Source organism: Zeus faber (genome assembly GCF_960531495.2).
Source record: "Zeus faber genome assembly, chromosome: 13".
Lineage (NCBI taxonomy): Eukaryota > Metazoa > Chordata > Actinopteri > Zeiformes > Zeidae > Zeus > Zeus faber.
In genome coordinates, this window is record NC_137198.1 from 19,360,093 (window position 1) to 19,373,770 (window position 13,678).

At 45.6% G+C, this 13,678-nt stretch overlaps 1 protein-coding gene across 1 annotated transcript in view; it reads right to left on the reverse strand.

The window, feature by feature from the left end:
- dlgap2a (discs, large homolog-associated protein 2a) overlaps positions 1–13,678 on the reverse strand; it is a gene marked incomplete at its 3' end in the record, with an annotated part of 155,551 nt that overhangs the window by 354 nt on the left and 141,519 nt on the right. Inside the window, exons 8-12 of the mRNA XM_080012824.1 lie at positions 12,034–12,422; positions 6,616–6,704; positions 6,073–6,512; positions 5,051–5,142; positions 478–630 (exon numbers count right to left, since the gene is read on the reverse strand). Coding sequence (XP_079868950.1) covers positions 478–630; positions 5,051–5,142; positions 6,073–6,512; positions 6,616–6,704; positions 12,034–12,422 — 1,163 coding nt within the window. The remainder of the gene's footprint in view (positions 1–477; positions 631–5,050; positions 5,143–6,072; positions 6,513–6,615; positions 6,705–12,033; positions 12,423–13,678) is intronic.

The window sequence follows — 13,678 nt, forward strand, 5'->3', positions numbered from 1 at the left end:
GCCCAAATTGAAGATGAAGGTTCCCTCAAGGATGGACTGCCACGGACTGTCATCTGATATTTTCAGTTGCTACTGTAGGTCAACCTCCCATTGGGTGTGGCGAGGGAGGGACAGTGGTGTTCTGTATCACCCCAGTGAGGTGAGGACCATCATCTTCTTCCTTTGACTGCAAGTGCGAAGACACTTTACCGTACATTTATGGAGTTTCCCTGATTTGTATTACTCGGACGTTTAATTTAAGAGGGAAATCAAGTTTCAGTTGGAGTTTTATGAGAACCGAGACGACCAGAAGTATCGAAAAAAACCCTCCCTTCCCCATACAGGACCACGCTCGCAGATCCAAAGCAATGTCAACATGGACCGACATACGCTCGGATCGATTTGAATTATGTTGCGCTCTCACGGTCACGCATCGTGGAACAATCCGAGGGCATTTAAAATGCCTCAGTAGCCGACGGTGGGGTTCCCCTCTCTCACCTTCTTCTCCGGGCTGTCCAGGGGCCTCCAGTTGTTGTTTTTCATCTGCTGCAGCTGATCGAACTTCATGGTGACGTCGTCAATGGAGAGCTGCAGCAGGTCCCAGAAACCCGCGAGGTCCTGAGAGGTGGGCCGCGGCATGGCGCTGGGGTCCTGGCAGAAGGACACAACGTGTGAGGTGGCTAAGTTAGTGGCTGAGTGCCAGTAACACAACATACATAGACTACAGGTTAAAGCAGGGGTTCTCAGCGTTGGAGCGGGGGACCCCCAGGGGTCCTTCAAGAAGTAAGAACCCTTACGAGAATGTACTGTTCAATAATGACTGTTTTGGTCATAGTTTCACTGTGATTTTTGTAACTGTACAATAGGCAATATGGAAGTTTGGACTTAATTATACCTAACAAGAAAAAAAAAAGTTCTCAGATTAGGCTACTACATACAAAATGATAGCAAATGAAAAATGTCAGTGACCTGATGCGTATCAAATTGAGGGTCACAAAGCAGTACATCTTGTGCAGCGGGACCTCGCAACGTTGTTTAGGTGTACTTTTTACTTAACAAGGTCCAGGTGGAGCAATTCCTGATCAAGGATGCCTTTAAAAAGCCCTTCATTAAAAAAAAGATAAACCGAAGTTCCTCGCAAGAAAAAAGCCACACATGGACAGTTTCCCATGCAGCCAAGGATGCCTCTAATGGACCTTCATGTTCTCCCAACCTCAGCCCCACAGACCCTCCTGTGGGACGCTCTGCCTCCGCCAGCAACTTCATGATGAGCTTCTGTAGGAATGGGATAATATCCCCACACTCTACATTGTATATACAGTACAGTATATATACGTATATGATTTTCACATGCATTAGAACCCTTTCTGCCCTTTGGGTTAATCCAATAAATATCCTTATCAGAACTATTGTGGGTATACAATAACCCTGTATACCCACAACCGCTGTGGGCTTTCCATTGAACCGAGCAATAGTAATTTATGACGGGACCCATCCTCTCATATCTCCTCGAATGAGCTCTAAACCAGTAAAGTGATTCATTCAGTGTGGTCTTATTTATCAAAGTCTGAAGTTTCCCTGATAATAAAGGGCAATAAATTCAAAGGGGGCTTCTCTTGTCTCAGGCACTGGAACTGCCATGGCCGGCCAAAGCCTTTACTAGCCTCCGGAGGTCACGCTAATATCCTACAGTACGACCCGCTCTGATCCTTTGCTTATGGTGCATTTCAGAGGTGGGAGCTAATATCTAATGTATGAGGCCACAACGGGCCCCGCCTTTGGGCTTTGCCTCCATTAATTCGGCCACCTTACGTGCTCCCCATATTGGATGGCTGCGAGGCATACCGATGCCTGCGAATGTAGGAGCTTAGATTTGGATAAAGTTGTCCTTTGGTAGAAAGAAAGCTTTTGAATTTTCGGAAACACCTAAGTGAGAGATATGAGAGATAAGATAAGATAATGCTTTATTGATCCCCGGAGGGAAATTCAAGTGTTACAGAAGCGGCAGCGGAAGATGACAGAACAGAGCAGACAGAGTCAAAGAAGAGGGAAAAAAAATAAATACAAACGGCATAAATATATGTACACATCTATAAACTGCAATTAACAGGAAGTAGCACTTCTGCAACTGATTAGTACAAGTTGTGCAACAGATGCAGCTCAACTGAGCTCAATATGGACAGATTGCAAGTATGCTTAAATAAAGCATGTCACATGAGTATATTGCAAATAGTGCATAAAATAATACATATTGTTATAAATGGCAATATGCTGGTATAATATTTGTATAGCTGTATAGTGAAACAGATCTATATGTATCTGTATAAGATAGTAGTATAGTACTCAAATAATAATAATAATGGCATTATAATAATATGAACAGTAATAATGCCAGTTGTAGTAATAATAATAATAATAACAACAACAACAACAACAGCAACAATGATAATAATAATAATAATAATAATAATAATAATAATAATATAATAATAATAATAATAATAATAATAATAATAACAACCTACTACCATAATTATTATAATATTTATAACTGTAATGTAGACCGTAATGGAGCAATTATTTCCCTGAACTGTATCCCCGGATGGACAGACAGACATAGTGACAGACAGATGTTTCGAGAAATCCACAAGAAACAGCCGATGTTACCAGAAGTCCTCGGTTGGTGGGGGTAATTACAAAAATAAAGCCGTCGATTGACACATACGAGCGCTATCTTATCAGCTAGGAAGTGTATTGCGGTCCATAGATATCATAACATTCAGAACGCATGCCCCGCGCTGACATACCAAATCCAATCGGGGACTCACACGACGCAGCGCTTATGTTTCACGCTCCACGTCGCCGTGAAAACCATCACACTGCGTATGCGTTCAGAGGACGGCGCTGTCGCCCGATATAATCATCCCCTTTTCAGAAGCCGGGGCCAAATTTAGAAAAGGCTTTTCTACTCCTCGAGTCGGCGAGGGGAGCCCAGCTGCCTGTAGTGGGCGGAGGCAGCGGAGCCCACTGCGGCCGAGCCCCGGACGAGCGATGGGGGGGGACCTCCGAACGAGGCCTCCGAGGCGCGCTCCAAAAGACGCAGCTGCGCACGAACCCCGACGCACTGAAGGACCCGGGGACCCAATGTGCGCCGCAGAGGTTCGCAAATTTGAGGGGTTTTGCTGCAAACCACGGCAAACAAAGCAGCGGCGGCGGATGTTTGTCTTTCAGGGCGCTTCCTACTCTGAGAACCTGCCTCTGGATCAGAAGGCTCAACAAGTCATTGGATCGAGTCAAAAATGTCTCCATGTGCTTAACCTACATATTTGAGGTTTTCTCAACTTCCCATTTCCACCTGAATTAGATCCTCAATAAAGAGAAAAGTGTAGGGGTTACAGACTGAAAGCTCTTTTTGATAGAGCTGATGCAATGACTTGTTTTTTTAGCTTTAAATTTTGGTTCCATCAAAGATTATTCTAAAGCTCTATCAAAATAAACAGCGCTAAAATAAGAATACTGCACTATATGATAAAAAAAAACACCAACGCAATAAAACAAAGGTAGGTGTTGGAAAAGCAATATTATGCAATAACACTGAATTTTGTAGTTGTGAAAATTACAAAAATGTAATAAATGTGACCTTTATTATGTAATTTTGTAATGAGGATCTTGAACTCAATATATAATAAATTTTGTAAACACATTTTGTAAAAACCTAGTACATAATGCGTGGTTAATACATATTGTTACGGGGCTGCAACAAAGTGAAAATTGATCAATTACTAAAGTTGTAGTTTACTCACTTGATACAGCAATTATGCATTATTATTGTTTATTATCATTAAATATTCATCATAAAAATGTTTAACACCGCCACAGAATATGTAATACATATACACAATATCATATATTGAGTTCAGGATGTTTATCACAAAATGGAGGTCTTATGACATAATAAAGGTCAAGTGTATTGTATTTTGGCAAGTTTTTACAAAATGTGGTGTTATTACAAATGCGGTATTACATAATTGTTGTTGTCCTAATGGGAATAGCAAGGGGTCTTCCGAAGAGCCGTCGTCGTGAAATAAAAGCTGGACACGATACAGACGAGACTTTATATGAATCATAAAGAGTGAGTGTCATCTACATCCTCACCCTTGGACCTCCAACATTTTTGAAAACTCTCGTTCAAACTCTCAAAACCTTAAGGCTTCACCAGCCCAAACCTGCACATTTGAGCGCAGTCAGCAAGCAGGGTATTTCTTTTTTTTTTAAGCTCGACCTTGTCAGAGTGTGTGTTTCTAACCCCGCGGGCCCCGACTCCTCCCAGAGTCAGGCTACACGCACACACACACACGCACGCACACACACACACAGACACACACACACACACACACACACACACTCTGAAAAGCATGTTCAAGTCAGGCTTTGGTGAGTATGTATGATGTGTGTTTGTATGAGTAGTCAGTATAGAGCGACAGACAGCAATTAGAGATCCCTTTAAGCTCCTTATTCACATTGTCTCCAGCGCCGCACTTCATCCATGCGATGAAGTGCGTAATACAGGAGGAGCCTTTCTTACGAAACGGAAACATTTCGGGGCTTGTGAAAATGTGTGGGAGAAAGTTCCTAAGTAAACTTACAAAACAGCGTCTGGCTCGGTGGGAAAACAGTGAGGCAGCAGGGTTAAAAAAAAAAAAAAAAGGCTCCTTCAGACCTCATTTAATCCCTGTGTGGTGCTCTCCTTGAACAAGAGCTTTCTGCTGCCCACTGCAGAAAAAAACGGCAACGCCGTTTTCTCATAACTCTGGAGCAACCGCATCGGGAAATATCGGGTATTCGCCTCGGATCGATGAAGAATAGTCCCGAATAAGGGAAGAAAGCGATAGCGGATGGAATGACTAATCCCCGTCTGCCTCAGCAACAGACGAGCAATAGAGTAGGGAAGTACAAAGGGATCATTAAAGGCCCGCTCGGCATTACTTCTCCTCACACAGAACACGTTTTTCTCGGTCGGTATACAAACAGACGTACACACAGAGGGACCGGAACGGACGAGGATCCTCACCAGGTTTTGCTGACACAGCCAGTAGAACTGCTGGAATTTCTGAGACATGAGCAGCTGAGCGCTCCCCACCGCACTCCGGATTTTACCTAGGACTGAAGCACGTGTACGCACACACACGCACGCACGCACGCGCACACACACACACACACACACACACACACACCAACACACGCACAGCACAGCTCAGCACAGCCTTCAGCACTGCAGCAAATCCACAGGCTCCTGCATTTCGTGTCAGACAACAATACCCACCATAAACAATCTTTCCCCGACATTGCCTTGAGTCCTAAATGTGCAAAAGTAAGTCTTTGCTCTTTGTTTAATTGTGATGAATTGTATTTTAATTGTATTGGATTATAAAGCATTGCATTCTATTCTGGTGTGTTATTACCGCCTCCACACTGAATTAACACATTTTCATTACACACCTCTGTGGAATTGTGATTGGTCCACAGCGACAATCAGCGGTCACTTATTTCTGAATAATGTTGCTGATCTCTTAACCGTCCGTTAACTGTGAACCTGTTGACCGTTGCCACTGGCGACCGTGCTCACTAGCTGGTGGCGCCATCTTGTGACGTCACATAGAAGCTACAACGGGAGACTTCAAGACATGAACGCGAATATTGATATCAAAATCCCAAATGTCCCATTCAGCATGACTCATTTAACAATTAACGTAAATGTCCAATTCAACATTAATGACAGCAAATAGATTCGTCACAGGTGAAAATTATTTTTGTTCAGTATGTTGGTGGGGTACTTTTCTTAGTGTGACACTCTTAAACAAGGCATACTCAATTTAAATCATTATTAATTAATCAGTAGCCATGGAATAAGCGGGCAGCCGGACATTATCCCAAAATAACCTGCTTCAGAGAGACTGCTGGGGGTTATTTTGTGTTAATGACAGGTGGGCTGCACGTCATGCCTTACATATATTTTGCCAGATCAATGTAATATCTTTACAAAAACGTACATTTTTATCAAAAAGACACCAAGACTTTCAGCAGGCCACTTACTTTCCTCTGACAGGTCGTTCTCTTCCGCCTCCGCCTCCATCTCCTTGCACCACCCCTCCATCCTCTTGGTCTCTGTGTGGAGGAGCTGCATGAACCAGCTGCCGTCCCTCCGCAGGGAGGGCGACGCCCGGCCCGACTCGCCCGACGACGCGGCGCTCTCCCTGGGCGGGGGCGGCTCCAGCTGCCAGGTGGTCTCGCTGGCGGTCTCCCTGGGGCTGGGGGGCTCGGCCGGCGCGCGGTAGTCCTCGCGGTAGCTGAACAGGCCCTGCGTGCGCACGGTGCGCACGGCGCTGTACTGCGTGGGCGTGCTGGGCTCCGAGTGGCGCTGGAAGCCGCCGCCGAACTGCAGGCCCTTGTCCTCCATGGTGGGGAAGCCCTCCAGCTCCAGGTCGGCCTGCACGGCCGCCGTCACGCTGTTGGAGCGCTTGAACCTGCCCTGGCTGAGGGAGGGGGGAGCGGGAGCCATAACTACAAAGTCAAAGTATGTTGAGCAAAAAGACAAAACATGGAGATCTTCCCAGAAGGTTCCTCTCCTCATCTCACCCTTTCTTATCATCCTCCACCTGGATCCCCACAGAATGATATTCCCGCGAGCCTTTGCTTTCCGACTCGGAGTCCGTGGCCGCCTCCACCTAATGCAAAGGGGAAAGTGACACGGAACCAAAAGCGGTTCTCATTATGCGAACCACGGCTAACGGCTCCCCCGGCGTCCTCGGCCCGTTATTGGTTTGGGAGCGCCGCGACCGAAGACGACCGGCTGGAGAGTCTGGGCCTCGTGATTAATGGAGGCTGCGCTGGCAACAAAAGTCTGGATGCTGATTAGGGGGTCTTTTAAGTTCCATGGAAGTGAGCGTATTGGGGGGAGGGGAATTTCATGTTACATAACCTCCCAATCGGCTATATATTAAAAAATAGATTGCGGCGACGCCGGGAGCATAACTTCATCATCACTGCAAAAGGGAATCCATTTGGAACATTTTGCTTGGGAAATGAGCACGCTGTTTTAATAACCTGAATAATGGATCCGCGCCCGGTGTTATTCAGGCCGCACCAGCTTAGAGATAGTTTACTGTCAAGCGCGGGGCGATCTGCGGTACCGTAACCATGGTAACAGAGAGTGACAGCTAGGGTGAGGTTGGTGGATATCATGGAGCGGCGGGGAAATGATTGATCCCGATAGCGCTGCGTCCCTGAGGAGCTGGGGGGGCGGGGTCAAGGCAGAGGCTTTCTCTTCTTTCTTTGTTTTTGACATCATGTGCCAGACCATTGCATTTAACTGGCTTTTATGGACACCAAGTCACTGGTGCTACCCCTCCCTCTCTCAGTCCCTCCCTTTCTCTCTCTCTCTCTCTCTCTCTCTCTCTCTCTCTCTCCCCCTCGGTCTCTCCCTCTATCTCTCTCTCGTCATCGCTCTGTTTTTGATTTTGTTTCGCTCGCTTTCATGCCTTCCATTTTTTCTCTGCCCGCCACATTTTCTGGATAGCTTACTGTCACAAACGTTCTCTTTCTTCGCTGCCTTAAGCCTCTTTTTTTTTTTCTTTTTTTTTTTGTGTGTCATTTTTATTTTTCGATTCCCGCACCGCCGGCCCATCCCTCCCTCTCAGCGGCGGTGCCAGCTCGGGGGCTGCGACTCGCAGGATTGATTATGCGGCAGGTAACCAGATTTTGGAAGGGGGCGTACGTTGGCTCATCGGATAGTAAGACTTGGCAGCGCTAATCTCTTCGCCTCCCTTTCCATGTTCCCGTTTGCCTGGTTTAGCTTACCGGCGTTTCTCATTACGGCTTATAATATGCAGCCTGAGAATAACGATGAACTATAAATCAAATTTTGTTCATGAAAGGCAAATTGTTTTTAGAATTATTATTATTGATTTTTTTACCCCCCCACTATCTAACAGTACCAAGGTGAACGAAAGTTTGAACTGTGAACGATGCATTAGGCTGTCTGCCAATGCCGGTGGACGTCTAAAAGTTCCAATCCGAACAGCGTATGTATAAAGACCAATGTAATAAGTGAATTTGCCAACCATCCATAGCTCTCATCATCAAGTTTTGCCTTTGCAAAGTTGAAAGAGAGTAAAAAAGTACTGATGAGTTCTGATAAGGGGGCTTTCAGATTCATTTTGGCCTGCAGTGGTCAGTGCAGCAGCCAGGAATTTACATTTCTTGAGAGACCATTTCGGATTCTGTCAGGGCATTTGGGAGAGGCTGTTAGCGGAGAGGAAATTAGTGCTGAGAGGCTCGTCAGGATGACCTCCATTACTTTGTGTTGGAGGAAAAGCAAAGTCCACCTCATGAAAAGAGGACGAATTCTCTGCCAGTGATAGATGGGGACGAAAGGATGGAAAGAACCCCCAAGGCCATGCGAGTTGAGGTTAAACCCCAACAGGTGAGGTTCACCTGGGGGGACTTGTGTTGGGGTGTTGCACGCTCGCACGCACGCTCGCACGCACGCTCGCACGCACCCACGCACGCACGCACACACACACAGACATTGCACTTTGTGAAAAAACAAAGCATCAGCAAAAAGTTCAAGACAGCCAATGGTGCAAAGAGCACCGGGTGACTCCGAAGATTATTCATAAAGGTAAAAACTTTTGACTCCCTCTTTGGCCCAACTAAATTAAGGGGCCAATTAAAAAAACTGCTTTCTGGTAATAAAACCATCCCTTTCATGAGAAAATTATGTTGATTCAAGGAACCAATATTGCTGCTGAAATGGTGATAAGGATACTGTTAAGGACCATTAAATATCAATGCCAATGTAAAAGGTAATGGACAAAATTCATAGACAGGATGTGTGGTGTGTGGAGGCAAGGGTCACAGGAGCATAAGGCCAAGTCTGAAGGGAGGCAGGACAATGTAGGACAGCTCTAACTCCCCATGTAGGTCAACAGGGCCAATTAAAGCATAGGGAGTCGAGGCGAACGCACGCCGTCAGCAGCATGCATGGCGGTCGATATACGAATCGCAAACACCTACCCTAAGAGCTAACTGCAGCCAAACAGTATTGATCGGTAGATCATTTGATCGGGCAACTCAAACGTTTGCTATCTACAAATTGGCAGGACAGCAGCGTCGCCTGATATTCAGAGAGGCCCCACAGTGACTGTTCACGCCATCCCTTCGTCCTTTGAAAGACACATTGGGACCCAAGACACCACCTGCTCCAAAGGCTCGAGACCTTCAAACCGTCAAACTCCGGGGTCTCATACGGTGACACCAGCAAACAAGCACATGTGTCCGAACCACGTCTGCAAAATTACAAATTCACACCTGGACTGTGTTTCAAAGTGATTCGCGAGGCGCTGAGGAGCATCTAAAGCAAATCGATTATGAGAGTGTCTTGGAAGGAAGACTTGTAACTTGTAGGCAGCTGATTTTTTGGTACTGGAGATCTCCCCAGTTACAGTAGAGCTATTGTCATTAAAAGTAGTGGAGCGGTACGATACTGGACTTTTCTGTCGAGGATCTCATCTGTTTTGTTCTCTTTCTTTCTTCTTCCTTCCTTCCTTCCTTTTGAACACTTTTTTTTTCCCGTCATACATTTCCTTATCAAAGAAAAAGCCCTCCTCCACCCAACACTCAATATTAATACAGTTAAAATCAGGAATTACCCTTTAAGGCTTTCGGGATTTTTTCTTTTTTTTTTTGCGAGAAATCAAAACACCTCCCGAGGACCTCCAAACTTTCATGTATAAACTTAGAAGATCTAAAAGGTCCTCATCTCCAACTTTGCATATTGTTTGCTATTCCGCATGCGAGAAAGACTTAAAGCGGGGGATAATGGAAGTGGGAGTAGGAGAATTAATGAGAGGCGAGTATGCGAGGAAGGAGGGGGAGGCAGAATTATAACAGGGAGGGGAGGAAGCAGAGGAACTGAGGGGAATTTGGCGAATAAAACAGGAATAAAGGAAACCTCCCACACCCACAGGACACCCCGATCTGACTCCCAAATTTCCAGAGCGACTCTAATATTCATTCTTTGATGAGGTGCCGCGTGAGCCCACACAGACGCCCACTGGCTTTTTGTGACACGGCAGAACCCACTGCTTTCCACCCTGCCACCGTGGAGTCGACGATCCAGAAACTGGTAGCTGCTGCAGCATCATAGGAGTAAATGATGGAGATGGATGTGAGGTAAATACGGTGGTACGGAGGGAGCGGCGATGGAGAGAAACTGCACCCCAGCACAGTACATTTTTAGTATTTGTATTTGTTCTTTACTCCCCTGAGTCCATTTCAGGGTAGTGCATATTTATCCTCCACGACACTTGCACGTCATTTTGTAGATCGTTTTAATGGAAGGTTTTTTCCTTACAAGCATTAAAGTCAGTTTTATCCCGTCACCATAAGGAGCAACTTGCACAAAAATTGTCATGATGTTGAAAAAGTACTTTAATATTTGGGTATATTTACTATCAAATACTTTAATATTTTGCATGGGTGGAATGTTAAATGGAGAACTTTTGCCATTTTTCCTCTCGTGGTATTTAAGTAGTTTTACTTAAGTTTAGGACATGTGGGGGTGGTGTGATTTAAGCAGCCACACCTTTCTTAGGTCTTGTTAATTGGATGCAGGATCAGGAGTGGCTGTGCGCCTCTTGCTCATAAGAGCAATAACTGAGTACGGGTTAAATCACCCATCCCCACACACACATGGAAGGGGAGCCTTTGTCATGACAATGTTCCATCTGCTGCCAGCTTCTTACATCTTGCCCATCGCTTCAATAAGTGGAGTGAGGGATGGCGGGGGAGTTGACGAGATGGAGAGACAGTAGTGCATGGTGCAGCAGCCAGAAACACACAACATACGTATTTTACTTTTCTTCTCTAGGTTTTTAAAATATTTATTGGAATTATGCCTTTATACTGCTAATAACAATTAAATAATCGTGTCCCTCGAATGGTATTGTATCATTTCCGGTGTCAAGTCTTGCTTTCTTGACAAAACGTAGTTTGGAGACCCGACAGACGGGGATACCTCCTGGTGAAAGATCTTGTAATGCGTGACCCCCTGTCAGCGATCAGTCATGGAATGTGCAAACCAAAAGACTGCAAGACTCCCGACACAAGACAGAAAGGTGTATAGTGTGAACAGTACAGCGATTTGACGACTTTGAAAGTCGTGTAATGTGCAGAGGGACTGCCACACTGGCATCCGAACAGAGACCCGACACAAGGAAGGGTCACAGAAGGGGCGGCTGGACATGCAGCGGAGCCACCGCCAGGTCGACGGATGGCCACACCACCAGCACTCTCCTGACTGGTGGCAGCAACACCCAGTGGATGGCAAGTGGAGGACCGGGGGACAAGCAGCCGCAGCTGGTGGTATGTGGTATGGGTGTGTTGTGATTTAAGCAGGCACACCTGTCTTCGGTCTAGTTAATTGGGCCCAGGATCAGGGGTGGCTGTGCACCTGTTGCTCATCAGAGCAACTGATGCGCACGGGTTAAATCACCCATGTAAGGGGAGACCTGGTCATGAAAGCGTTCCATCTGCGCCCGGGTTGTTACACCTTGCAACTCTCTTCAACAAAAAGGTTTGACTTCAACCTCATCACCTTTGTCTCTGTGTCGGGGAGCCTGGGAAAAGTCACTTAGGTGACATGTGGCAGGGGAGCTGTCACAGATATGAGTACTTTTTTCCACAAATGCCAACGTGTGACCAGATAGAGGGAGACATAGAAAGGAAATTACAGTAAATAGAGAGAGCAAATAACGTAGTGAATGAGAGCGAGCGAGAGAGGCCATTCAGTAAAACCCACTCTAGCATGAGCTGAATCTTAATTTAATGGATTGCAGTGAGATGACTCATTCCACGCTATTTTTAGCTACCGGAGAGGAGAAAGCAGCTCCTCGGTTCCTTAGATATTGTTTTTGTTTTTTTCATGATTTATGATTTATTAGATGCATATCAGGTGGTGAATTAATTACCCCATTGCGCTAAGGTGGAACTGACCTGTATCCCTATGGAGGAGCGCGGGGTCTTGAGGTACTCCTCGGCCTTGGACACCAGGACGGCCTTGTCGCAGGTGAGCACCGAGCTGTGGCTGTCGGTGGACGGGTGCCTCTTGCCGGCCATCAACCCGGCGGCCTCCATGGCGATGGTGACAGCCTTGGCGCTGTCCAGGCTGTCGGTAGAGTTGTACAGGGCCCGGCCCAGGCTCAGCCCCAGGCCGCCGAGGCCATCGGGGGCCCACATGCTCCCGCGGGGGTGCCTCCCCTCGTGGTAGGCATCCTGGGTGGACTCGGTGCTGCTCTGGGCGGTCACGGAGATGAGGGGCTTGGAGGTGGTCCGAGGCGGGACGGGCGGCGGGGTCTTCTTGTAGCTGGGCGTGTAGGTGACGGCTGCGAACAACAGAAGGGTGTGTGACTATCAAAACAAATCAGTAAATCAATATATCGAAGCCTGGTCTGCATTTATTGAATGTGTAAAAAATTTAGTTTACTGTCTTCTTTTGCCTTTTATTGTTATCATTTTTTCGACCCTGGGTATTGTGGTGGTGGCCTAAATACCATGTTATTACCTTAACATTCCATAAAAAGGTTTGATTTGTCTTGTAGAACGTCTATTTTTTGTGAATAAAAAACATGAATAAATGTATAAATAAAAACAAACCAAAAAAACGACATAGGGCATTAATGTGATAATTCACATTATGTTTTTTGTACAAAGTTTCTGTTTCTGATGGAAACGTGGAGTATTATTGTTGTGTTTATCCAAATAATTTATGCAAGTAAACATAATGCAATTTGAAATGTTTGGCCTGAAATATTTTCCCTGTGGGACAAATATATACCTCAGTATACTGTATACACTGTCTTAATAACATTTCTGACAACCAGTACCTAACAACGACAAATAACAAGTAGATATAATACAATAGTATATACAGTAATTAACCAGTTTTGAAAATCAGCCCAACTTTGCTAATATGACTGATTGCAATTTAAACACCACCAAGTTATCTGTCACAACAAGAAATAGGAAGATATGGATTTATTAAATATATCTTTGACAAAGTTTTTCAGCCTTAATGCTGAAGAACTCATCACATTTCTTCAAGATGGCCAAAAGTACTCTTTTGCATCAGCGCTTTTGCGTGTCTAATTGAATGCACTTAATCAGTAAAATGGGAAAACCATAAAGAGTGATAAAAGTCTTTGAATTTAGCGATGACACGTTGCCTTGTCTGAGCGCTTCCTCCTCAAAGGGAGATGTATTCACTGTGGTAATGAAGGGGTTTTGGTTGCGTCAATGAAAATGTGACCGCCACATGTTTGAAAGCCCTGGATCTTTTCTCCCCCTCTTTTGTTTGCTTTCACAATTGTGATTGGGGATGCAACAGCTCAAAATATGAGCCCACTTTAAAGGTCACGTCATTTGTATCCCAGGCAGGCATAAGCTTTCGTGTATAGAACACCAGGGAAACACGAAAGGCTAAGATACGGGGAGGCATGGCCTCTGGTAGAAAACTGGTGAAAAAACAGAGATAATGTAGCCAGAGCAAGCTCGGTGCTCCGCAGTAACACGCTCAAAACGTCTGAAATACCAGTTCTGCTCATCCTGTACCAATCAAAGCTCAGAGTAGTCCATTTTGCTG